Genomic DNA, 26,766 nt, shown 5'->3' on the forward strand with positions numbered 1-26,766 from the left:
GGACAATTGAAACAGCATATCTGACACTTTGAAATTGACAGAAATCCAGTTGGAATTTGAAAAGACTCGAGAAGAGATTTTGCATCCCGTGAGGAAGGGTTAAAAATCTTAAAAAGACAACGATAAAATAAAACAGCCACCTAAATGATATATTACCTTTTACAAAATATGACACATGGGCTACACTGCCAAAACACTGAATGTCAAGAAAAAAATACTTTGAAGATTACACCACACACATAATCACAGAATTTGAAAATATTTAATAATAGATAAAAGGTGTTTACACGATTTGAGAATGAATTATTAAACGTGAATTATTGTAGCCTATTTTTCCGTATTGAGAAAAACTGCTGTGTTATGATAGTACAGAGCAATGGATCTAATTCTCTAATAAATTTGGTAGTGAGGCAGCTTGACTGAATTTGAAAACTAGGGTAAGAAAAGAGATTCTGCTTCAGCATAGCTCTAACATTGGGAAGTGATTTAGGTTAGGCCAGGGTGTCAATATGGTGATTTGTTGTTTCTCTGTTATAGGCTAGCCTAGTCAGGAATTATAAGATTAGTTTGTAGTTTCCAGTTAGCCTACTCGATGAATATGATTAAACGGGATATTTAATATAGGCTACTGCATCAAAAACACCAAATGAGAGCAGCTAAAGTCTTTCTAAAATCAACAAACACAAACCAGGGTTGTTAAATCACAAGCTTTGACATTAGTCAATCTTGTGACTGATCACTTCCCCGGTGTGAGTAGACTACCACTTCCCTGTTGAGGCTTAGGCTAATGTTTAGGAGATAAACTAGTGTCCATCAGCTTTGCCAACTCCTACACCAGTTCTATGGAAGCAGTAATTAATCCATATATGGACACGCACACAGAGCGCCACGCCCAGAACACCTCCTCGTTTGCGGGCTTGCTGTGTCCTGTGGTCGCCCTGCCCCGCTGCCAGGAAGTTCAGGAACTCGGTCACCGCCCCAGCCCCCCCTCCGCCTCATCCATTGTTGGGCAATAGACTGCGACATCGAAACAAGATTCACCGAAACTTTTCAGGTAACGAACGGCTGGTAATCCTTTCAGAAGCTTGTTTTTTAAGTTTTCGACATACTTTTCAAGGGGAAGTGTCTTGTGAGGTCTGATTACGAGCAGAGCTCAGCCGAGTCAGTGAAGGGAGGAAAAGGGAGGAAAACTTTGGAGGCAAAGAATTCCGTAATTCTCATTCCTCCATTTTGAACTTTTAAACTTCTGTCTCTGGTGGACCGTCGTCGGTAAGTTATAAGTTATCATCGCGTTTTTTCCGCGACTTTGTGTTAAGATACACATGTTTGCCATTACAACCGGGGATAGTTAATTTAGCATCCCGGTAACACGACGGTTAAGTTTCATTGTGAGTGTTAAAACAGGCCAACGGAGCCACCCTGAGTGTTTGTTGTGTCGGCTAGCATTAGCGTTAGCAAGGTGCCGTGTTTGGGATCCTGGACGGTTAGCAGGTAACATGCTAAGTCGGCTCAAAGGTTAACGGTGACTTTTAAAAAGGGAAAAACCTGTTGAAAATAGTTTGACTTTGGCTGCGGCAAGTCGACAGTGCACAGCTACAGCGTTTATGTATTAATGTCCCAATTAACGTAACTTAAGCAGGGTAAAAAAACAAAACAAACAGCGTTAATTCAGGTCAAACTAGCTACAACAGGTGTAAGTTAACTGAAGTTACCGTGTTAGCACTTAGCAGCTCAGGTGTGAACACGCCCTGTCCCCTTCGGTTGAAGAGCGTTAAATTTAATGTTTGTTATATCTGGGTGTTTCTGGTTTGACTGGTCATTTCGTTATTTGTTTAACTAGTCTCTCTAGAGGCGAATTAATTTAAGGGGTTTTGTCGTTGAAATCACACACCCTCAGCGGTATCTAGCCTTGATAGTTGTTTTGGTTTCAAATGGGCTGATTTGGAGATAGCTACCTCAAAATCTGCGTTTGCCACACCCAGACAGAGGAAGTAAACTGACTGTAACCACCGATGTCAGAGTTGCCCGGAATAATCATTCACTTAATTCAATGGTGTGAATTGTTTCAAAGAAAGCGGTCTCTCACAAGTTATGTGTATAAGTTAATAGGTGGCTCAACTTCTAATGGTGATTTAAAAAAAATGTTTTAATTGAACTCAGGCACCACAAAAAGTTACAGTCACTGATGTTATATTACAGATTTGTATGCACTGATTATCTTATTACCTCATCAAATCAAAATATATTAATTGTTGAATGCCACATTGTATATTCCTACATCTGGTGACTTGTATGAAGTGACCTTAAGTTAACCATGCAGTGGTTTATAAGTAATTGTAAATTCCAGGCTCAACGAGCAGCGTGAAAGTGCTAAGACTTTGGTTAGTGATGAAATGAGTTACAACTGTGCCAGCCAATCTTCATCTGTCCATGCCGGCTGGCATTTTTCCCTGTATTTGATTAAAAGGTGTCGTAGATCAGAACAAGTATAGCTCATCCAAATGTAAACATTAATCAGGATTCCTTAAGCCAAAATTGAAAGCACGCCCACCTAATAAATAGCAGTTCAATGTAATGTTAGATAGTCATCATTCAAATGTCCTTGTGGTGTTTTTAATAGTTTAGCCTCTTTGTTGACAGTATAGGCTAATGGCAAGCTACGACATGTTCTTACAGTAAAGCGGACCAGCTTTTCATTTGAAGCCCCCCAGCCCTCAGGGCTAGCTGATTACCCCATGCCACTCCATGTTTGATAGTTAATCAATGGAGCTGCAGTCACTGCCTGAAAAGAGAAATCGAAATTGGGCCACAGTGTTACTGTGCTCTGCCCGTGGCAGTCATTCTGTGAGAGATGAGGCATTGCTGGCTCTAACAGGGACCTTAATATTTTAACTATTGCACAAACTCTTAAAGACCACTCTAAGAACCATTAAGGAAGCAAACTTTTCAGCATTTTTAGTCACGTCATTTTTATTTTATTACAGTTTGTTCTACTCGCCAAAGTGGAAAGCTATATTTTAAACCTCTCCACTGTCATTTTATTTGAAAACTGATATTCAGTGTTTTGGAGGAGCAAAGATGTTTTGTTTGATTGTTTTTTTGTCCATTTCTTCCCCCCAGAATCCCAGACACCATGACAACCATCAACACAGCTAACATCAACTTTAAATGGGACCCAAAGAGTCTGGAGATCCGTACTCTGGCAGTGGAGAGGCTGCTGGAGCCTCTGGTCACCCAGGTAAAGTAAACTGCATTTTGATGAACATGAGCCGCGTTTCCACCGAAGTTCTAGGAACCTTTAGTACCCGTAACTAAATGGTTCCTGTGGCCCGCTGTTGTCTGTTGTCTGTTGTCTGTTGCCTGCCATGGAGTGTGAGGTCTGTCGGCCGAGGCAGACGGGGCGTCTTGGTCTCGCTGACTGGTGGCGCACCAGGACCACGGAGAGAAGCGAGACCAAGACGCCCCATCTGCCTCGGCCATCTTATGACGGCCCTTCCTGCGCCGTCAGGCAGTGATCGACCCCAAGCCGCGAACACCTCGCATCCCTTCTTTCTCCCACAATGTTGTGAATATAGCATCCTATCGGATTAATTTTTTATTTACTATATCTGGTGGAAAACAATTGAACAAATCCACACAAAAAGACAAAACAGTGGGCTTGCAGCTGGAATTGAATATAATGCCGGGTAAAATGAGGAAATGAGTGCTCATCCAGTCGGAGATGTTCAGTGCGCAGACCACGCCCACATAGTTCCTGAACCTTTCGAAAGTGACTACCTCCGACCAGGGCTGTTTTTGGGGTAACTTTTCTAACCCGGAACTAAACAACCGGTTCCTGCGGTCGAAACGCATATTTCCAGGAACTAGTTTCTGTGGTGGAAATGCAGCTATGGTTGTAGTTGAGGTGGGCTCAGCATCTTGGTTACAAAAAAATGCTTGAAAATACAATGGTCACATTTTATTGTGTGCTTCGTCCATATACTGTATTGTAGTTAACCTGATGAGGTAGATTCTCATCCTATGATGATGGACTAACTAAAATCTAATGCAATAATGTCATAGGTTTTATATATGGACCCATTGCCATTATCCGCTAACTCTATTTAAAATTCTTACATGGTTGTAACGTAAGCTGTCAAATTAAGCTATTTTGTATCTGTCACCCACGTAGGTTACTACTTTGGTCAACTCCAGCAACAAAGGTCCATCTAACAAGAAGAAGGGACGTTCCAAGAAGGCTCATGTTTTGGCTGCATCAGTAGAGACAGCCACCCAGAACTTCCTGGAGAAAGGAGAAAAGATTGCGAAGGAAAGTCAGTTCCTTAAGGATGAGCTAACTGCAGCTGTGGAGGATGTCCGCAAGCAAGGTATATTGAAAATGCATATTGCAACAGTGTGTGGTTTCCAGCTCGTATAGAGTGGTTCTTAAGATAGGAGTGATGTTAAATAAATTATAAACTATGTACATGTCATCTGCCCCAGTGGAAGACCTTTAAATAAGAATATGCTTCAAGTCTGATAGATTTCTTTTTGCTGTGGGGGTTTCAGAGATCCCATTAATAGAGACTTTTCATTTAACCATGTCAGCGGTACATTTTCAAGTCAGTCCATACACTGTCGTTGCTTTGCCTTCTACAAGGATCAGATTGAACCATACTTCCCCTCAGAAGTGTGTGTGCGCTCCTCTGTTTCGACTTGAGCGTCACCAATCTGATAAGAGATTTGTTTGACATTCTGTGTAAAAGGTTATCTAGTGCAGTGCCATCTCCTTGTATGGCAGAAGTGTCACACAAGGTATTGAACAATGTCGTCAACAGAAGTTTTTGTTTCTGTTTTAGAATCAAAATGCTTTCCTTTTTATTTGTTGCCAGGGAGATGAGTGTGTGGGAGTGCAAGTACTTCAGGGATAAAGGGGTGACAGTGTGCACATGTCAGTGATGATGTCAGATGTATTTGAATGGCTATATCCACCTGCCTGTTGGGACTCAGCCCAACCACTGTTCATTTCCAATTCAATTTCACCCCTTCTACAAGTCTTGAGACAGGGATCCACCACCAAGTCACCCACCAGTGAAATTATTATTTGTCTTCAATAGCAGGGTCAACCATCTAACAACCACACTCGCAAGTCTCATCTATTCCTTTCAGCTCCGGATACCTGACCTTCTTTTGACACACTAGCAGACCATTGAGACCAGGGAGCTATGACTTGAGGCTGGCTGTTATCACCTAGTGAAGAGACATCTGTGTCACTGTGTCTCTTCTCCCCAGATGCCCGGCGAGCTAGATGCCCCCTCCTCCACTGCTCTGAGTAGTTGGGGAGGTAGATGACATGTTGCTAGATAGCCTGCACAGTGCTCAGCGCCCAGGAATGTTACTGTAGTTGTGGTAAGCTGTCACTGGGCAGGAATTCAGTGACTGTTGTTAGCTGGTGCCTAGGCCTGGCTGTCAGCTATGCCACGCTGCTCAGTGGAGCGTGCCCGGACTGATAATGCAGCCATTGAGTAGGGTCACACCACCCACCCTCGCTGGAGTCAGAAAACATTTTCCCAACCAGCTGTGGCTTAACAGCTGTTAAAAGTAGGGAGACAAATTTTGATATGATCATCAAGTATGACAGCGCATGTTAAAGTGGCTGGTGGACTGAGTTTTATTTTCCCCAGGGGAAAGGCAGTGGATATTTTGTTAACACATTTTCTTAATATGTTAAATTGCATTTTGTTTACCATAGACTTGACCAATAGGCATTACTACAGTAGAATATTTTATTTACTTAGCCATTTCAGTCTGCCCTCGCCCTTGTTCTCTTTTGTCTTGCCCTTCTCTCCCCGTCTTTGTTGTCCTGCTGTTTGGGAGGCTTATTGTGTGATATACATTTTAATCATTTCATCATGCACTTGGTTGGCCGCAGGTGAGCATTAGATAGATGGAAGTTTATTAAAGGAGCACTGATCACTATCTGCCCCCTGAAAATGGCCTTATTGATTTTGTTCACAGGGGGGTATAACAGCCTGAAGGTGCAGACTGTGTTTGAAGCCTGAGTTGTCGATCATTTGCACAAACTGCTTTAGCTCTCTGTTGGGGTAAAATGGTCAGAATCTGTGTGAGATCTTTGTTGTACAATTTTGATAGGGCAATTTCCCTCTGCTCTTTTTCTTTAACCAAGCAGTGCTCCATTGAGTTTGAAATTAATCTCCAAATGTACTTTTGCGAATGCATTTTCTTCACTATTATAATGATGAAAGTTGTTTAGAATCAAAAGAGTATTTAACTATTTATATTATCACTCAAAAGTAACTTTTTCAGAAAAAGTAATATAGGATATTTACATTATGGCGTTGTGTTCTTCCTTGATGTTGCTGAAGATCTTTTTCTGTCCAATGTATTAATGAACTAATATCTTTTTGTTCTAGTGTATGTGCCTAGTGTATCATTTTATGCTCTCGAATGTCAGATTGGGCTGTTAAAAAATTATAAAAGGCATCTTCTCTTCCTAATATTTAAGATTGAAGTAGTGAAATTGTTGAAAGAAAACATACACTCCATTACGAGTGCTAGAGGGCATGCACAGTCCTGACATGGCAATGGGGTAGTCTTCACAGGTTGTCAGTTTACTCACTCCAAGGAGGGAGCTCTATTGATGGGTTGATATTGATGTTTCAATTAAACTCAGTTATTCAAAACCTATTTTCAGTTATTAAAACCTATTTTCCCCCCAAACACTGACCTTTCTAAGTCCAGTTGTTCCTGTGGCTTTGCAGCTTTAGCTTACCACAGATGCCACAGATTAATATTTGATGAATAAAAAATCATTTAGGTTATCGTTGAAGGCTTTACTACCACTGAACTTGGTTGGGTTCACCAACAGACATAAATCCATGTAAATGTGATAAATGCTGCTGTTGAGTTTGATTTTAAAATGCTAAGTGATATTATGTGGTGACATGCACACAAAGTCTGGGTAGATTTGAACATGGATGGAAGCTCTGGATGAGGCAAATTACACCAACGCCATATCTGCTTGGGTTGAAAATGTTTCAGCTTGAGTGAAAATGTCTAGTTATTCTGAGTTGCACTTGCATGACTCACTGAATGTAAGGCAGCAGGGGCAGAAAGGAGAAGGTCTGAAGTAAAATAAAAGAAAGCGCAGTTCCTGATGAGTTTGGAAATCAGGCTGTCTGAGTTGTCACACATACAGCCGCCTCTTGTTCAGTCAGTTTGGGAACTCAGTGACTGCTTGTGGCCACAGCTCGGCCTTTGAATGCATTCCAGAGGTCTAAGCCAAGAAGTCACTTCACTTTGTGTCTAAATACAGCTTGCTCGTTATCTCAGAGTGAGAGAGAGTACACTGATGCTTTGACTTCGTAAAAATACAATTTACAGCAGTCACTCCACACTGCTCACACAGCCAGTTTATAGGATTTAGTTGATTCTGTGATTAATTTTTCAGTGTTGCAGGTTTGTTTCATAATATATCGCACTACAGCATTCTGTTACATCTCTATTGGCGACCTACTGTTTAAACCATCCATGATTAGCTAAACTGCTTAGGCTACTCTGTTTAGGGTCAAGGTGGTTGGAGTCAGTTCTGGCAAAGAAGTACACTGTCTATGAAAGCACTTCTCTCTGCGTAGTGGTGCCAGAAAAATACAGCTGCTCTCTAAATACACGTTGTCACAGTAAAAGTATTTAGCATGATGGTATCAACTGACTGCGAACAAACTGCTGCTAAATTAATTTTCAGACATCTTTTTTCCAGAGCACACTTCATCGGTGTAAGAAAATTATTCATGTTGCTGCTTGTCATCCTTTATCGTTTTTTTTGTCAGTCTCTATGAAGCCATACCACATCATAGAAAAGTGGACAAGATAAGTACTTTTCTTTTTGTTGGTCTTGGAGCTGTAAAACAGCTACAGCAATCATTTTTTAGGGTTTGAATTTGGCTGTGCCTCCACTGAAATAAACTTTACGGATTGTTCATAATGTGAGCGTACAAAGTCTATTTGTGTGCCCAGTCAACTGTGTAGGCCCAGCCAATGTAGCAAAGCATGGTGCTGGACAACCCAGACAGTAAGCCTTTTGTCATGGCTTTGACCTCTGTCTTTTTTAGAGGACTGTGTGTGCATGCCAGTTTCCAAGCAGAAATTATTACTGGACACTGGAGAGATGTAGGTGTCTGTGTGTATATCTCGCTGTTGGCCCTAGCTGAGCAAGATGCACCAGACTGTTGCATCTTCTCCTGCACACTGTTATGAAACTGACCGTGACTGCTCTCAAGCGGCTTCTGTTGACTCCTTGACAACTACTATCACTGGTGCTTCTACTACTGCTATTACCACTATCACTGTTATTACTGGTGCGATGGGCTAATTTTGCTACCACTGCTATTACTACAACTGCTTATATAGGGTAAATCTGTTGAAACCAGTAATAGTCTTGAAACAGGTTTTATAAATAAGGCATTTTCTCTAACTTACGGTAATAGAGAACAGGGGGAGGCAGTTACTTGCAATGAAAAGCAATACATTTATGTTATCAACATTGGCCTAGTTTTTGTCTCATATTTTCATATCACAACCTGTCAGTAAGGTATGCTCCCAAGAAATTAAAAAGTTAAGAAGTTGAGGGTATGGCAATGGTTACTGTATTCATCGCAAAGGGTTTTAAAACTGTTTCTTCTTTTCTGTCTCCTCGCTCACCATGGATTAAATGCACTTTGTTGTATTATGAAAGCTAGTCCACGGTGGTCAGAACACTTGATGGTTTTGAACAGTTACTGGTTTAAAAGTCTGCATTTGAATGAGGTTTTGGGTTGAGTTTAAACTTTACAGTTACAGCAAAGGTTTTGTTTTGTCCCTCATTCTCAGGTGAGTCAATGCGCCAGGCTTCTGGAGAATTTGCAGAAGACCCCTGTTCCTCTGTGAAGAGGGGCAATATGGTTCGCGCTGCCAGAGCCCTGTTGTCGGCGGTCACACATCTGTTGGTGCTGGCAGACATGTCTGATGTCTACAAACTTCTAGTGCAGCTTAAACTGGTGAGATATTTTGCATTTTCTGCATGTTGCACATAAATGGAGTAATAATAATTTAAAAAAGGTAATGGATTCATAAACATAAATTTATAATTTATTTGGTTAAATGGGCTCTATGCACAGCTCCACTACTTCCTGAACTTAATTGTTTCCTGTCTTACATTATTGGACAAACTGATGAATCCAGGTGTGTTTGACCATTGTGACTACTCAGACACACCTGGATTCATCAGTTTGTCCAATAATGTAAGACAGGAAACACATGAGCAGCATTAAGTTCAGGAAGTAGTGGAGCTGTGTAAAGAGCCCATTCCACATAAATGTATCAAAACCAATACGAGTCCTCACTGGGTTTATAAATATGATTTCACCCTAAAATGACACACTGATTATTCTGTTTCTTACAGTTTGATAATTTACAGTGAAGTACTGTGTGAATTAGTGTGTAACCTTTCCCATGTACCCTGCTCAGGTGGAAGACAATCTGGTCAAAGTGCGTAATGCAGGAACAGAGCAGGACCTGGGAATCCAATATAAGGCACTGATACCAGAGGTGGACAAGCTGAACATCATGGCTGCAAAAAGACAGCAGGTAATTCACAGTTGGCAAAAAACAAGACATAAGGTCAGAGTGTGGGAGCAGATGAGTCCTGTGGATTTATTTGGGATGAGAAGTTGTCAGGTACCCGAATGTTAATGGTCTTATTTTCCATAACACGTGACATAACAAATGCTAGTAAACCAAAAGCAAGAAACAAACCCAGAGAAGAGTTCCCCATGCTTTGTCTGGACTGTAAGATGCAGTAAGCATGAAGAATCTGGACATGAACAATCAATTACCAGTTGCAGTAAAGTGGGCTCGGTGTGCAGTAGCATACAGGCTTGACAAAAATATGACAAAACCCATTTCCTTGTGATATGAAATGGCACCTACATCGTTTTTCTCTTCTATGTGGTATAAAGAGTAGTCAACCACGCATTTCAGGAGGCATCCTCTTTTTAAATGTGAAATGTGTTTTTATACACCCTAGTTAACTATTTTTTGTTAACTACATGTTGTTCACAGCCTCATTAATTTAATAATAAAATAATTTTAATCAATTACAAAAACCTTAAAAGTAGGACCTTGTTCATAATTGAAAGTATAGAAGAGCATTGAGAATATACATTGCCCAGCCACTTGTTGGTCAAATTGTGACTTTAGATAATGCAATCATAATTACAACTTTGTGGTGATAATGTATCGCCACACATAACATTACAGCAGTATTTGATTTTTATCTCATGTTAGTTCCAAGCTCCTCACACCAGCTTTCTCCACTGCTGCCCCACTGACACACTTGGCTGCCCCCACTCCTGATAAGATTTGTAGGATCTATGTACAATGTACAACCTTGATTCAGACAAAGTTAGATGACGAATACAGGGTTTCCAGCTTTCATATAGTACTGGAAAAATATTTGAATGATGTAATTGCATCAAATCAAAAAAGTTGAAGCAGTGACATGTACCAGATTCATGCTTCAAAAGCACTTGATTAACATGCATAAGTGGAAAATCCACCCCAAGACAAGACAGTCCTCCATATTTCCCCTCTTTAAATGGAAAACTTGCCAAAGTGATCACTGATGATTTTGTGAGCAAATTACTTTTACTTGTAATTGCACTTTTTTATGGATAGCAAAATGTGTTTAAGCAAAGTGAATGCAGGAAGTAATGGGGCTTAAAGCCGTTTTTTTTTCTTCCTCGGAGCATGTCTCAAGCAGTAGAGTAAAAAAAGCCTTGGGAGTGTTCCATTTGAAGGAGAGACTTTCATTTTGTGTATGCAAGCAGGTTTTTTTAACACTATAAATCTATGCCAGCGATCACTATCTCCTCTCCTCCCTCCTATGAAGATGTAATTGCAATATAATGCTAAGGTCTGAATAGCAACGCATTAAATTGCAAAGGCATATTATAATGGCCTGATTATGACTGTGTTGTGTTACCGCAGGGGACAGAAATAAATCTGGGTCGTCCAGAACAAACTCTGTCACACTTAGTGTCTCCATAAGGGCATGACAGGCCCATTTTGAATCTAAAGTACATTACCACCCCGCACCCTTTAGGTATTCTGTCTTCCAGTTTAACCCTTGATTTTTTCCCCCATCCCTTTCTTCATTGCTTTTTATCTCATTATGCTAGGAACTTAAGGATGTCCACCACAAAGACCAAATGGCTGCTGCTCGTGGGGTTCTGCAGAGGAACATCCCCATGCTGTACACAGCATCCCGCGCCTGCCTGCAGCACCCTGACGTGGCAGCGTACAAGGCTAACCGTGACCTGATCTACAAGCAGCTGCAGCATGCGGTCTCTGGCATCTCCAACGCCGCCCAGGCAACTGCCAGTGAGGACTCAGCTCTCAATCAGCCAGCAGGAGGTGGAGAGCTGGCCTATGCCCTCAACAATTTTGATGTAAGTCAAATGAGTAGTATACGCATCACAGCGAGATCGATTAATAACATGAACTTGAAGATCATATTTTCCCAGCAACAGTAAGGCACATAGAAATGGACGAGGACCATTTTGGAAAGGGTATAGTTGGGTCACATTTTTGGTTCATAGACTAAGCCATCTGAATCATAAAATGACCAAACCCCTTAAAGGGCTTTGGATTGAGGTGGAAATTAGGTTGAGATATGTGGACAAATTGGGACATGGCTTTAGGGTACATTGAATATGATTATGAGTCACTACTACTTCATTCCTTGATTTGCTTCTATCTCTCTGTCAAACGGAGGGATTTGTATTCCTCTCGCTTTCAGATAGAAACCCCTTGTCATGCTGAGTGCCGCTGAGCTTTGTTTAACTGTTGATTGGTTGGTTTGTTATTTTATGTTTTATATAGTTATTAGAAAGAAAATTAAGACCTTATTCAATAAAAGATTGCTCAATGATCATTGAAAATATATCACTAAAAAGATATATACATGTGACATTAGTCATCATAATATTGACATGAAACAACATCAGGATAACAGCTGGATATAATCATCTAATCATCTCAATGTTGCCTGTAGTGATAAAGACAAAGACGATTAACCTGATTTTCCTTAAATTTGTTTTGTGCTGCCACTGACTTCTGTCAGACTTTCAAAGAACCTTTTTAGTTACAGGAAACTGTTCATATTCAGGCAGTTTCCAAAGACGCTGAACAGATCCTCAATAATGAAGAACAAGTTTCATTGTGTGCTGTCTTTTGCTAGACTCAGCAGTCATCTTGTGTTAAGTCATTGTTTAAGTAGCATTGTATAACAAGGCATTCAGAAAAAAATACGGCTGGCGTTAAAAGTATGGACCAGAGAGTCTTGAGTAGTAAATAAATGTGCTCAAATATTTAATATACCATGATTCAGGCTCCACACTGGTTTGCAATGCTGAAAGACGCAATTCAGCAATTCGAGAACCACCAACATTAGCATGTAAAACCAGAGGTTTCTTTAATGCGGGTAAACTCATTAAAAAGTTGATGATTGACTCCTCACACAGCCAGATGAGTTTACCTTTTGTTGCCTTATTCACACACACCTAAACTTTTTGTTAATTTTTTAAAAACTTTTATTTAACCTGGAGCGCTGTTGTAATGTATCACATGGTTACCTGTGTGTCAATCACAGGGCCCCATGCTTTTCTCTGTCTGTGTCAGCAGAAATTCTTAGGCCCATCTTTAGCATCTCCATATGAGACAGTAGCTCTTAGCAAGGGCAATAAAAAAATACTTAAACTAAGCTTTTAAGTAGCAAAATGTAGTACTGTATTTTAAGTCAAGTCAAGCTTTTTTTTTAGTAGTTTGGCTGGCCATGCGACCTATATTTAAAAACAACTTATAGTATATCAAACATATACGCCATGTCGTCTATGACGCCGTACAGTGTGTCGAAGTTCTCGCTAAATCTGGCGACTTTCCAACCCCTCTTGGCGACTTTTCTTTGTCAAAAGTGACTAGCGACAAATCTACGAGCCCCGCCCCCATTCCAAAGCACTCGGCGGCAGTCAGCCTCACAATAGTGTCACGGAGCTGTCCCCGCGGTCAGAGACCCGCACCGCTCCACACGCCGGAGTTGTTTTTCTTTCTTTCTTTCTTTCTTGACCCAGCCTGTAGTAGGCTATTTGGTGCCGGCCGGCGTTTATTTGTTCATGTAAACAAAGCCCCGGCCATTATATGGGACCCGGCTATTAATTAAATGTTTCAAAAATAACTTATAGACCGATGCGACTTATATATGTTTTTTTCCCTCTTCATGATGTGTTTTTTGACAGATGCGACTAATACTCCGGTGCGACATATAATCCAGAAAATAGGGTAGTTAACTCATTGAGTGCCAACCACGTAATTTCTCGTTTTTCGTTCCCATGCGTTGAGTGCCAAAAACGAGATTTTTCGTTTTTTGCTTTTTTTTTTAATTATGAAAATAGACACTTTAATACACATTATATGTAAATTTGGGGACTCTACGACGAGGAGAACTGAAATAGATGACGATCAAAGTCACATGACAGCTCATGATCTGGAAGTTTTTATCATAACTCGGCTTTTGCAAACGGAGTTCTGCATGCAGATGCAGCGCTGCTGCTCTGCTCTCACCCGCGAGGCTGCAGCAGCTCGGAGCTGAACCAGGAAGCTCTCAGCCGACTGTCCCGCCCGGTCTTCATCTGGAGCAACACCGTGTCCTCCCCAAAGTCCCCCCGCGGTAAAATCTGATGGTCTCTGGACCAAAGCAGACCGGCATCACCGACCCGTACCACAGAAGGACCGCGACCACCGGCGGGACCGGTCTTCCCGAGGCGCTGTGGCCGACAGACCCTCACGTTCCGCGGCTAGAGGCTGTGACACGGCACGGTGCGTCTGTGTTATTGTTGTTTAGTGGCGCCCCCCCGCCCCCGATGGTGGTTTTGTGAATAGAACAACAATTGTTGTATATATTTATCTTATACGAGCCCTTTGATCCAGAAATGCGAGTGTCAGAAGAGCGACAGACACAAACAGAGCACCTTTCATAAAAGACGCTCTATCTCCTTTTCTAGAAAATTTTTTTCTTTTTTCTTTTGGTGAAACCCAGCCATGTTTAGCTTGACTTTTCTCAGGAACGGAGGCACGTAGAAACAAACGGTTTGTGGTCATTTGAAGCATAAAGTTAAACCTTTCAATTGAGCTACAGTATGTGTTGGTGGCAATAATATAGAATACACTATGGCTCTACATAAAAAGTCAAAAATGGTCTAAATTGCCGGTACACTTGACTAAAACTTTGGAAAGGAGCGCGGCACTCAATGAGTTAAAAACAGCAAATTCATATTTTTAGGGCAAGAGTAGTTTGGCAAAACTAAGAGAGATTCTGTGCACTTATTGCTTTGGCCTCCTAATATTTTTGTTTTCTGTAAGGACTGGGAATTTATATTGAATTGTTGAAAGCTATAAAAGCATAGCATCCAAATGATGGATGGTAAGCCAATTGATTAATGTGCATTGAATAAGTGTTCACAAGGTATCTGATCTGTTGCATCAGTGATCATTTGAGAGCTAACTGTGCAGAAAGTCGCTCCCCAAAAAACTTCACTGCAGACCTTTTTCAGATGAGCTCCTTTTTGATGCCCAATTTCAAGTGCAATTCAAAATTAGCACATGACTCACCCCCCACCCCAATTCTCTCTCTCGCTCTCTGTCTTCTCCTGTGTCTCTCTCTCGTGTGCCTGTTGCCATGGTGATATGACACGCAAGCAGAGGAGGTCAGATGAGACGGAATGGAGGGGGCTGGAGGTGGCTGTGACGGAGGCCGGGCTGCCTAATAAAACGCAGCTCTAACAGCTGAATTGTTGAATGTTTTGTTGCAAGGCATCTTTAGAGTTCATTTGTCATTGAGGCAGTAGTCTTTATTTGTCTCTTTTTGGTTTTGATGCCACAAGCTTCATGGTGACACCTTAACCCACTGCAGTACCTCTCCAGCATGTCAACTAGTTGCCTCTCTCAGCAGGCCTGCCCCTGTGAAATCAGACATTTAAGTGTCCTCGCTCATCCTTCAGATATAGAAGAGAGGAGAGTGGGTTGCTGTAACACTTCTTTGACTCAAATGAAAGGTAGTAAAAAGTAGCAGAGGGAGCACAAGAGGGAATTTCATATACATGTAAGATATGAGTAAAAAGGCGTGGTATTCTTTTGAAATGTTATTTTACTTTTTACTTTTTTTTTTACACCATAAAAGTTGTTGCATTAAACAGAGGAACCTTGGAAGACCAATGCACATGTCAGAATTGCATTTTTCACTTTTTTTGACCATAGAATTTTGATTTAGAATCATAAACCATATTTCCTGTTTCCATGCTCTTGCTTATGGTTAGTTATTTTAGATGCCTCAGTTGTTAATTGATTTAAATTGAGTGATTACAGGGCTCCAGACTAACTTTTTTGACTAGGAGCAGAGTGGCCCCTAACTTAAAATTTTAGGAGCGCAAGCAGAAAATTTAGGGGCGCACACCGAAATCGACTTGCAAAGTAAATTTTCACATTTCCTCAAATTTTCACTGTATTACTGAAAAATACTGCATAAATGCATAAACTATAATGTTTTAAATTCACATTTTATTGTGAAACAGTTTAAATATTGAAAATATAAAGTTAATGTTTAGGGTACGCTGACCAACAACAGAACAAGTAGACACACAACTTGTGGTAAACTCATCCTAGATTATGTCCTTGCTATCGTTAGTCAAGTGTTAGGGTCAAGAAATGTTGCATTCCTTCATCACAGTACTCTCGTTCCAGTCCTTCTAATTCTGTCTTAAGGATGTGGCCACTGTGATACAGTTTCTGAAACAAGTAACTGGCCTACAGACATGAAAAAGACAGCTTGGCGCATTCTTCCATTTAGGTTTTCCAGCCGGACTGTCAGTCTGTCAAATCTGCCCTCCCCTTGCCCGCCAGATTTCTCTCTTTGGGCTTGGAGTGGGAGACATCAGTGTACCATGATGACTTTTTAGATTTCTTTCCATGTGTAATTTTCCCGTCTGCCCCTTCCTTTCAGAAACAAATCATTGTGGACCCTCTGGCGTTCAGTGAGGAGCGTTTCCGTCCCTCCCTGGAGGAGCGCCTGGAGAGCATTATCAGTGGTGCTGCCCTTATGGCGGACTCCTCTTGCACACGTGATGACCGCAGGGAGCGCATCGTGGCTGAATGCAATTCTGTGCGCCAGGCTCTTCAGGACCTTCTGTCTGAGTACATGGGCAATGTAAGTCTTACCTTTTTTATTTACTTTCTAATGCCGTTCTTCAACAACAGCTCTCTTTCATGGTCTTGATTCTATGATGGTCCACCACTAAATGCTGTGGGGAAATAAATCTATCTAGACATTCATCTTGTGTTCATTGTCATACATTTTTCAATCTAACATTGACTTGTGCGCTGGCCTGGGCAATAATACTACTTTTTTCACTTCACCTTTACTATTTCCTGTGTTAAGAGAGTTAGTGGATTTGAGAACAAATGCAAATCTCTCTTTTAGGCTATTGTCTTTTTAATGGCGCAAGGCAGTATAGCCCATTTTTATGTTTTGTCTCAGAGGGCTTTACATGGCATCATAACAACATCCTCTGTCCTTAGACCTTCACATCGACTGAGGGAAAACTCCTGGGAACCCTTTTAACGGGGAAAAATTGGAGAAACCTCTCGCCATAACATGATTAACTCATGGAAAACAAATGTGTCAATTTGCAAGAAAGTAAATTGAATGGTGAAATCAGTAGCATGTAGTTTTTTGATTAGATGTTTGTAGTTAACTCATAAAACGACTCTGAAAATTGAAATTTAGTCATTTTTATGTTGTACAATGCTCAAAAAGTAATTATTCAAAAGGCAATGAATAGGTTCTTTTGGTTTAACTTATCATGATGAAGTAAATGTTGATGGCACAATGCAATGACTAAAGAATAATGACACCATCGTCATTCAGATCGGTTCCTTATAAGCTCCACTCTCACTATGGAGTTTTGTCTGCCACTGGGTACAAAGTCCCCTGGGGGAAAAGCCTTGATTTACAGCACAAAGAAAGTATGCCTGCTATTGTTCAACCTAAACAGGAAGAGGATAGTGGTTTGGGGGTTATCCTCGAGGGTTGCTCTTGCTGGTAAAAACTTCATAGATTTTTGTTGTCTTTTGTTAAAGAGGAACTATGCAAGTCTAGTCGTTTTCCGCTGTTTTGCTAACCCTCCTCCCGGCCAAATGCATTGGTTTCCAACGAAAAATCAACTAATAGAGTGGTAGAAAACGTTATACGATGTCACGACGTGTATATTTGTGCAGTTTTAATCTGTCATAAACAAGAGATTACGGGTTACGGGCCATGTTTGTGTCGCTGTGTGCAGATATGAGAGCTCGGACACCAGGTTGGCAGCCCCAATCTTACAATTAGGGTTGACCAAAAAAATTGAATCTTCGAAGCTTCGTTCGTTGCCATGGTAATCGATCATAAAGTCCGTGATCAAATTTTTTTTTTCCTTTTTGACACCAGTTCTCACCGGCAATTGTTACATTAAAATGAGTAGGCTATTTGGCATCCTGACAACCTGCCTGATTTTGGAGAGTGTTTGTTTGCCATTACTTTCATTATTTCCGCTACGATCGCACGATCGTGGTGGCATGTTGTGATCTAGACTTTGGGAGAGTGGTGGCAATAGCAATTGGGGGTAAACAGCTGAGAAATTGTCATTTTCTCACAGCCTTTAACCTAGGGTTAGGGTTCCCATGTCACTGCACCCATCATGCAGTGACTGGAATAATCAGGGATCAGATAAATGCTGCTCAAGGTGCCTTGTATTTGATCATATGTGTTGAAATGACTGGAAATATTTTACTTGTTGCTTTAGGCCCCGTCCAGACGAATCCGTTTTTTTCGAATCCGGATAAATACTTTATCGGATCGGCCTCGCGTCCACATGAATCCGGCGTTTTCAGGGGGTGAAAACTGTATTTTTTGAAAACGGGTCCCAGAGTGGGAAAATTTGAAAACGCCGCCCCAGCGTTTTCGTCTGGACGGCCAATACGGACTTTTTCTGAAACGATGATGTCATGCCCCCCGCCGCTCTACCTGTAACCTGAGACACACACACACACACACACCGCTGCAGCAGCTGCACACTGACAGTCTCGGCCGACTACCGTCAGGTCGCTCAGACGCTGCGGCTGAATCGCGCCTGTTTAATCATCACTGATCGTCATATTTACTCTGACACTACTCCATGTCAACATTTAATCCCATGTTTGAGTTTGAATACGGCGGGGAACTTCTTCTATTGAATTACAGCGGGGACTTCCCGTCTTCTTCAGCTGTCTTAAGTGTTTATGTGTGGCAAGCAGCGCTGCAGCGCCACACACGCTCCACACACACGCCTGCAGTGTGTAGGTACTACAGCGTTTTGGGTCGTTTTCAGGTGATGCGTGTGGACGCAGATATTTTTGAAAACGATGCCGTGTTTACGGAGATTTTTTTCAAAACGATTAAGAAAAAGATCGGATTCGGTGAAGCCGCGTATTCGTCTGGACGGGGCCTTAATGAGATGGAGAACAATGGCTAATTTCAGTAGTGTAACTTCTGCTGTTATCACAAGGACAGAGGAGACAGAGCATGGATGTATTAAAAAAATCTGACAGTGAGTGGGACTGCTCATTAACATTGTTACATCTCTTTGGGAAGAGAACAGATAATATGTAGTAGAGAGTAGAGGTCGACCGATTAATCGTTTTGGCCGATTAATCGGCGCCGATAGGATGTTTTACAAACTATCGGAATCAGCGGAACTTGGCTCCGATAGTGGCCGATGGCTGCAGTTTAATCGGCTATCGGCTTTTTCCTGCTCCAAACTATCGTTATTATATCGGAATTTTAAAATCCACTATCGGTCGACCTCTAGTAGAGAGAGGGATCACTTTACACCTTTTCAAGTTGGAATGTGTCTCTTTTGGTATTTAATGAGTTGTAAATACCTCTTGGATTTATTTATACATAGCTTTTTGAGATTGTTTGGCTGTCTGGCCCACCTAAGACACATGAAGGGAAGTGTTAAGTGGGGTCAGCTTAAACTTCTCTCTGTCTTAGCAGCTTGCCTGTTTCATTTATGGAACAACAATCCTGTGGCTATAAGGGGCGTCTGGCCTGGTAGATCATGTACACAGCAGTGTTCCATCTTAGCACCAGTATTTCAACAACACTAATGTTACAAATTGAATTTTAATTAACTGTGTGTTTTGTTGCATCAAATACTTACCTGCTTTAACTTGAAAATGTGGATGCTCATTTAAGCATGCCTGGCTAACCGACTTTTTAGTAACTAGTAGCCTAACATCATGTCAATATAGCAAATGTGACAGGAGTAGTTAGTACTTCTGCATGACTGAGAATTGGGAAATGGCCTATGTTTGCCTGCTTAATAAGGTGAGCATATTAATGTGCTATATGCACCCAGTGTGCACTGTGTCTTCTTGGCCCATGGCCTAATGCTCCGTACTATGTCACTGACATCTGTTAAGTAGCTTTTGAGAGATTCTACAAAGTAACTAAGGCAGAGATAATGTGTGCATATCAAGGTTGTACTTGGATATTTAAGATAAACTTTAATACCCATAGAGTTTGGGAAATTATTAAGTTTTGAAGTAACTGCTGACTGTTGATACATATCAAACACATTTTTGTTTTGTGTTTAAATATGTTTTCATAAACAAAATCAACAGACTTGGTTTGCATATCATTCTCTCTTGGTACTGTCCTGTCCATGCTCAGGCATAACAACTGTTGTTTGCTTCCATTGCTCATCCAGAACACTGCCAGTTTATTTTAGGGTTCAGGCCAATCATGCAACATCTCTGGTTTGCTTCAAAGAAGTTTTCTACTTCAGTGGACTCCTCCATGACTTGAGGACTCGGATTTACAGAGGAACACATCTCATCACCACAGTAATGATGAATGGACATGACAGGGATTTGGCTACACATTTGACCAGATGAAGGAAGCAGATGAGCAGCATAATATATCATTGTCCACCATGTGCATTTAATGGCGTACTATATTGCCTCAGAGGATTGTGGTTGATATGTAGTGAGCATAGTAAGATGGCTGGTGTTCCAACCTGATGCTTTAAACCGGTGGTAAACACTGTGACAGATAGTTTGGCTGTGTCTGTGATTAAGCTTGACAGACTAAACAAACACCACACTGGCTTGTTGAAGATGTTTCTGTCATTCTAAGGTAGAGCTTCAGAGGTGTAAAGAAATATGTAATTCGCGCAGGAAAGAAAATAGCCTCTTGAATAGATTCTTCACTATAGGCCAATGCTGATTTTAGTTTATCTCTTTGCCAGACAATATAGAGTGTGCAATTTGATGGCAATGGTTTTGTCCACATATTATTCTGATTCTGACAAAAGACAATGCAAGTCATTAAACACAATAAGTTGCCATTACAGCTGCGCTGAGTGGTGCAGTAGGTTGAGCAGGCACCCCATGTGTAGAGGCTACAGTCCTCACTGCAGACGGACCCGGTTCGAATCCCGCATCAGGCGGCCCTTTCCTGTATGTCATTTCCACTCTCTCTGCATTTCCTGTGACTCTCAACTGTACTATCAATAAAAGCGTAAAAAGCCAAAAAAAAGTAATGTCAAAGCTATAGGATGGTCTCACGACTTATTCTCTTTTTTGCTCTAATCCCTTCTGCTTCTTCATTCCCTGAAGCTAAAAGTTGTTTCTGTCCCCTCTTTCAATTTCCTTCCTCTCACTCATTGTTTCTGTGGGTGATCCTTACCAGATATTTTAAAAGGTGTTTCAAAAACTGAAACCGTCTGTTACCTGCAGAAAAATACTAAATTAAGACAGTGTGCTATATTGATACAAAACATCTTAAGTGAACATAAAAAAGTGTTCAAATAAGAACTAGATTAAAACTAGACTACATTTTTCTAAAAATGTTTGCACACACTGGACCCTGTCAGAACCTGTGTACTGTGTACTAAGAAACTCCCAGCATATAGTGTAGTAAAATTGCAAGTATTAATAATATATATTTTTTTAACGTAAGTATTGTTATTCTTATTACAAGACACAGGAGAAGTATTTGTTCTGAAATCTTAAGGTCTTTGTGTGAATAAAATGGCTGATTTCTAGTTTCTTGTTGAAAGTTAAAATTAAATTTGTTGCCATGGCAGAATAAAGGCTATATCAAGACCATGATCAGCTAAGATCACTGTTCTAAACAGAAAAGAAACACATACAGGCTCTCTCGCACACACAGCCATAGCCTTTTAGAGAAGACAAATCGAAGAATTGAAAAAGTAACAGAATCCAACAAATCTGGCCCTTGAACATAGATTACTTGTAGAAAAAGGGCAATGGTAAAATGATTTTCCCTGAAAATATGATCCATCTGTAGTCATGTTTACGCAGAGAATTAAATTGATTATTAAAAAAGGACTTTTGAATCTGCTCTGAGAAAAATCACTCACACAGATTTTACATAGAACAAGGATTAGACTAATTAAAGCAATTAGTATTATGGCTAAAAAGCTCACTCTCTGTCTAATAGACCGTGGAACAATTTTCCTTTTTTTCAGAGTGAGAAAGTCATGTGGATTTTTATTTAACTTTTCTTTATCGTTGCTTTTTTCATGAGAAATATTGCAACATTCATGCCGCACATAGATAGGAAAAGTAGAAAAATAGCCTTGGGTTAAACTGCTGTTGGGTAAAGGAAGACGGATTATGAGATGCATGAAACATAAATGTCTACACAGAAAACATTTTTTTTGGATTGCTGTGGTAAGACAAAGAGTTTTTTTTTATGTTCCTGGACCTGAAGTGGAAATTGTGTAGGTTGTTAATGCTTATCATTTAACAAGACGAGACTACCATAGCTTGTCCACTCAGCTGGTGAACTGGTGAGGGTAATGTTGCCCCAGCACTGTCACATATTATGACCTCAGTTATTCCATATTGTCATGACAGTTTGGCATGGTGTGTGTTGAGTGTAATTGTCTCTGCCACTTTTTATTAATAATGCATCTCTTGTTCCCAGCTTGAGGGAGTTGATGCTAGGTTGCTTTGACATATTAGGCTACTGACATTTAAATTCTTTCAACTTGAAGTGATACATTATCATTTGGACCTGCATGAAAAGGACATGCATGTTCACTGCAGTGGGACCCCTGCCTCTCTTTTCATTTGCCTTTTTGTATCTCAGGATATTCTTCCACTGTGTGCTTCAGCATTTCATACTCTTTGCTTTCTCCTAGCTAAATCTTCTTTCCCATTTTCTCCGTCCTAGCAATCTTCTCCTTGTGTCCCTTTCTCTCTCGACAGCTCACTTTTTCTTCAACTCTTGCCGTCTTTGCCTCCGGCATCTACACTGAGTGACAGAATTTTGCTTTATCCCCATTCCTCAGTGCCTATGAAGTTGCCTCTCATTTTAAACACATTTTAGGCTGAAAGAATCTTGGACCCTGCCCACCTGAATATAGGATCTGTGTGTAACCCAACAGAAAATGATCATTCATTGCAAGCTAAAAACTGCACACCAAATTACCTCTAATTTGGCTCCGACTGCGGGAGCAGTGCTACAAGAAAGGTAGAACAAGTTCTCTGGGAACATGAGGAGCAAAAACACCCAGGGTTTTCCTTCATCATACCACTGAGTTGCACAGACTAGGTGTTTCTGCCCCCTGCCCCGCCGAATGAACGGGCAATTGGAGGAGAAAAAAAACGCATGTAACCCAGCTCTTTACTACAACAACAACAACAACAACAATATCCTTTTACAAATGAACGATTGTTCGTCCCCCGTATAGTCGTGTAATTCAGGCTAATCATTATTTCACTCACTCTCAGTGGCCATCAGAGACAGGTGATTGAGTCTGTTTTGGCCCATATGGATCTCAGTTTATAGGCTAGTTGTAGGCCTTTTCTCTTTCTCCCACTTTGCGCTCTGCTTTTGGGCTCCGCTGTTTTTTCTCTACATTGCGGCTCTGTGACCGACATAATCTGACCAATCCACACGTGGGGCCCCTAGGCTGCAGCCTAGGCAAGCCTGTGCATTAATCCGCGCCAGCGGACAAGGTTACCAAGCACTGCCACCCCCCCACTGATTAGGCGATTTCTATTCGAAATTTCAGGGCTTCAGTCGACCAAGAATTTGTTGATTACAACCGTACTGGTATAGGGATGGGACTTTTTGTCGACAAATCGACAAAAAATCGACACATGCTCCCCTCGACAAAAAGTGTCATAGAGAGGAGCGTCGCTATCCATGGTTCTGACATGGAGAGGAGCTGTGGAGGAGAGATGGATAAAACACATCACTTCATTTAACTCATGTAAAAGTATAACAACAGTCTCAGTACAGATCAGTGGTCGCTGCTGTCGGTGTGTTTTAAAAATGACAAGTTTGATTCTCGTGTCTGATGTCGTGACTCTTCCAGTGGCGACACTCTGGCCGCTCTGGCCAATCAGTGGAAGGCAGTCGGCTCACGTCAAGTTTTAGTATTGCCTTGGCGCGCTTGGAACCCGGCCTGTCAGGTCAGGCTTGGGCTGAAATTTAGAACTCTAGATCTTTTGTCCGTGCTGCTAATAAAGACTCTGATAAAAGTTTCCTTGACTATCTTAGAATCTACTCTGAATATCCTTTTGAGAAAATATTTAGGCCGGGTCTGACCTAAATGACTATACCAGAGTGTGAAGTCAATAATTTGACTCGAAAAAACAGGTGGTACATTTATATTTTGGAAAAAAGACGATAGTGGCATACATAGGATGCATGCATAGGGTAGGGGAAGTATCAGAGAATGTAGTATGATGACCTCATGTTTATTTTATTGGCTTTCATTTGTTGGTCTGCTTTTAAAAAAAAGTGGAAGATGGTTCAAGGGGATAAGACCTAATGCAAGGCCAGCGTGAAAGGAGTTCAATTTATCTAGTTGTAATCTCAGCTAAATGCATAATTAAAACAAATTACACTCCACAATGTAACGGGGAAAAGATTTAGTGTCCCCAAGGCTTTTCGTATATTTACAGCCTCCATAAAACACTAGTCTGTCAGTAACAACCTGTCAGGCAAGGTTTCCCAGTTGTGGCCCTTGATCTCTTGCTGGTGAATTCCAGGCTTTTTGATTGGCTTTTCTAGCAGGAAGATGAGATGCACTGCCTTTCCCCGCAATAGCTGAACATGATTTTCATATTCAAATTTCATTCTGCCGACTAATCACTGACTTGTGTCTTTCACTTTTAGGCCCAATGTTTATTTTTTATGTTTTAGGTGATTGGTCACTAACAATGAATACAAATAAATTTTACACACTTGTATTTGAATTCTCTCAACTATCCCTTTTGTGGACAGGTGGCAGATGTGACAAATTAAAGGGCTCAAAGCTGTGAGCTGTAACAATCTTGAGCTGGATGATTATTCTCTGTCAATGCACACATACAAGATGTCATGCTAACCATATAAAGATGTTGAGTCTAGCTTCTTTAAATAGAGGAATATATTGTCAATTTTTGTTCCACTCTCTTTGGAGCACTAATACACTTATTTGTTACATTCACAGATAAAAAAAAAAAAAAGAGAAAGAAACCAAAAATACCCTTTGGGTTTATTTCTAACCCTGACAGAGGTTACAATCTGCTGTTTGCAGGTGTGTTGAGCCAGACTGTTACATTGGTTTGAAGGTGAGATAGACCGAATTGCAGTGAACTGAGCTGTGATAAATGTGTCTCACTGGAAGGCAAACCACATTTATGCATGTTTTAACACATGCACACACATTCACTCAGATACTCAGCCGTAGCAAGTCCCTTTTGTTTTCATCAGACATGGCTCTGGCCATGGCAACAGGAAATTACTGCACTCACAGCTCTGATGTGAAATGTAAAATGGGATTTAAATGTAAATGGGATTTGCGTTACTTTAAATAATAAGTAAGTGCAAAACATGATGCACATTATTATGGACATTGTTATATCTGTTTTCTGAATGTATTTTTGTTGCTTTGTCGTTGTTGTTTGTTACATATTCAAAAGGTAAAATATTTTACAATATCCATCCATAATCTACACCTTACATCTGGCTCAGGACCTTGGGGAGTGGGGCCCATCAAAGCACACATTCAGTGAGATCTATGCCATGGACAGGGATGACTAGGCTAACACATCTATACCCAAACAGTTTTTCACTCACATTCTGAGCTGCTTGTATCAGGTGTTTTCTGTTCACCTGACCAACATGTCTTTGACCTATAGTAGAACCAAAAACCATGGCGAAACTTCAGGGAAACCTGTAGATATTTGTTATCATCCGTTAATTTAAAAATTATGTTCATAGGTGGTCTGGACTTCAGGTGGAGCTTGTGTATCACAATTTGAAACTTTTGCCTATAAGCTATTTCATAGCTGTAGGGGCCAGTGCTTGGTGCGATTGCCCCGTGGCCCTAATCATCAATGTTGTTTATTTATAAGCCCAGCAGACTGAGACACAAAGTTTGTTTTTTTTTCTTTTCCATGGGCACTCGAGCGCGGCGTCCGACACGAGAATCAAACCCGTGAATTTCAAAAACACACCGGCAACAGTGACCACTGATTTGTACTGAGACTGTTGTTATTCTGTCACCTGAGTTAAATGATACTGTGGAAAAACACGCTGTGGTCCGTCATCGAGGTGCAGACGAGGTGCAAAGAGTAGATACTGAGCAAGATAGTTATCTGTAGTTTACCTTAGTACTTGCGAGTACCCGCCCCAGTGCACGACTCTGCTGTGAAGGTGGAGACATGCGTCAGTGGTGTATTTGCGACAATTTGAAAAAAAAAATAAAAGAAATTTGAAGGAGCGGCGGCTAGGATTTAGGAATGGCGGCCCTCCCCACTCCTAAATGAATGTAGAGGAAACACTGACTCATAAGGAATATCAGAAGCATACATGAGCTCTGAGCCCATCAACCCTGCAGACTACTAAGGCCATGCTATCAGACTCATCAGTTTAGTGCCTCCCCCGCCAGGATACACTGTGCAGGTTAATTGCTGAAGCTTATTTTCTGTAGGCCTCAGCAAAAAAAGAGCAGGTAAAATTGGAGTTGTGAGACATGTATACCAATACCCATCACATGTTTTGACAGAAGTATGCAGAATGCCTAGTTTCCTTCAGACACACCTTGTACATGTGGATGTCCCTCTGGAAGTTTCTGCCATCTCTAGTATATTTTGAGTTCAGTCAGAAATTACCACTGGCCAGCTAGCTAGAAATCCTAGTTGGTTGAAACTTCTTCCATTTAAGCCTTAGAGGCCACTGAAGAATCTTGAATGCTGCAGACATTTTGAGGCCTTTTATGCCTCACACATAATACTCTTTCTGATCTCTGCATACAGCCTCATCCACACCAAGGCTTGATTTGTGCTCAGATATGTATTATTTGCTAAACATGGACTACGGTAGTCTAATTTGCCACAGGTGGATTACAATCAAAGTGTGGGAATATCTCAAAGATGACCAAGAGAAAAGGGAGGCACCACAGCGAAATGCCATGTGTCATAGCCATAGTCATTATGAGGGTTTGAGGTTAAATTGATGAGATACATAGAGCAGTTTGAAGCTACATACTTTGATTCTACCCTGTCCATATACCTAAGCTTTGTTATTGTGAGTCTAAAATAGAGACTTAACAGTTAATTTCAAATTTCAAG

The 26,766-nt window shown here is 41.0% G+C and overlaps 1 protein-coding gene across 2 annotated transcripts in view; it reads left to right on the forward strand.

The window, feature by feature from the left end:
* Positions 1 to 1,002: 1,002 nt before the first annotated feature.
* ctnna1 (catenin (cadherin-associated protein), alpha 1) overlaps positions 1,003 to 26,766 on the forward strand; it is an 83,285-nt gene continuing 57,521 nt past the window's right edge. The window contains exons 1-7 of one of the 2 annotated variants that reach the window (XM_083981301.1): positions 1,003 to 1,054; positions 3,121 to 3,238; positions 4,172 to 4,367; positions 8,869 to 9,035; positions 9,505 to 9,624; positions 11,217 to 11,486; positions 16,091 to 16,294. In XM_083981301.1, the coding sequence (XP_083837427.1) occupies positions 3,134 to 3,238; positions 4,172 to 4,367; positions 8,869 to 9,035; positions 9,505 to 9,624; positions 11,217 to 11,486; positions 16,091 to 16,294 (1,062 nt within the window). In that variant the 5' untranslated portion in view covers positions 1,003 to 1,054; positions 3,121 to 3,133. Of the gene's footprint in view, positions 1,270 to 3,120; positions 3,239 to 4,171; positions 4,368 to 8,868; positions 9,036 to 9,504; positions 9,625 to 11,216; positions 11,487 to 16,090; positions 16,295 to 26,766 lie in introns of both variants that reach the window. The other variant, XM_083981302.1, reaches the window with a different exon arrangement.

This window comes from Trachurus trachurus, assembly GCF_905171665.1.
Source record: "Trachurus trachurus genome assembly, chromosome: 10".
In the NCBI taxonomy this organism is placed as follows: domain Eukaryota; kingdom Metazoa; phylum Chordata; class Actinopteri; order Carangiformes; family Carangidae; genus Trachurus; species Trachurus trachurus.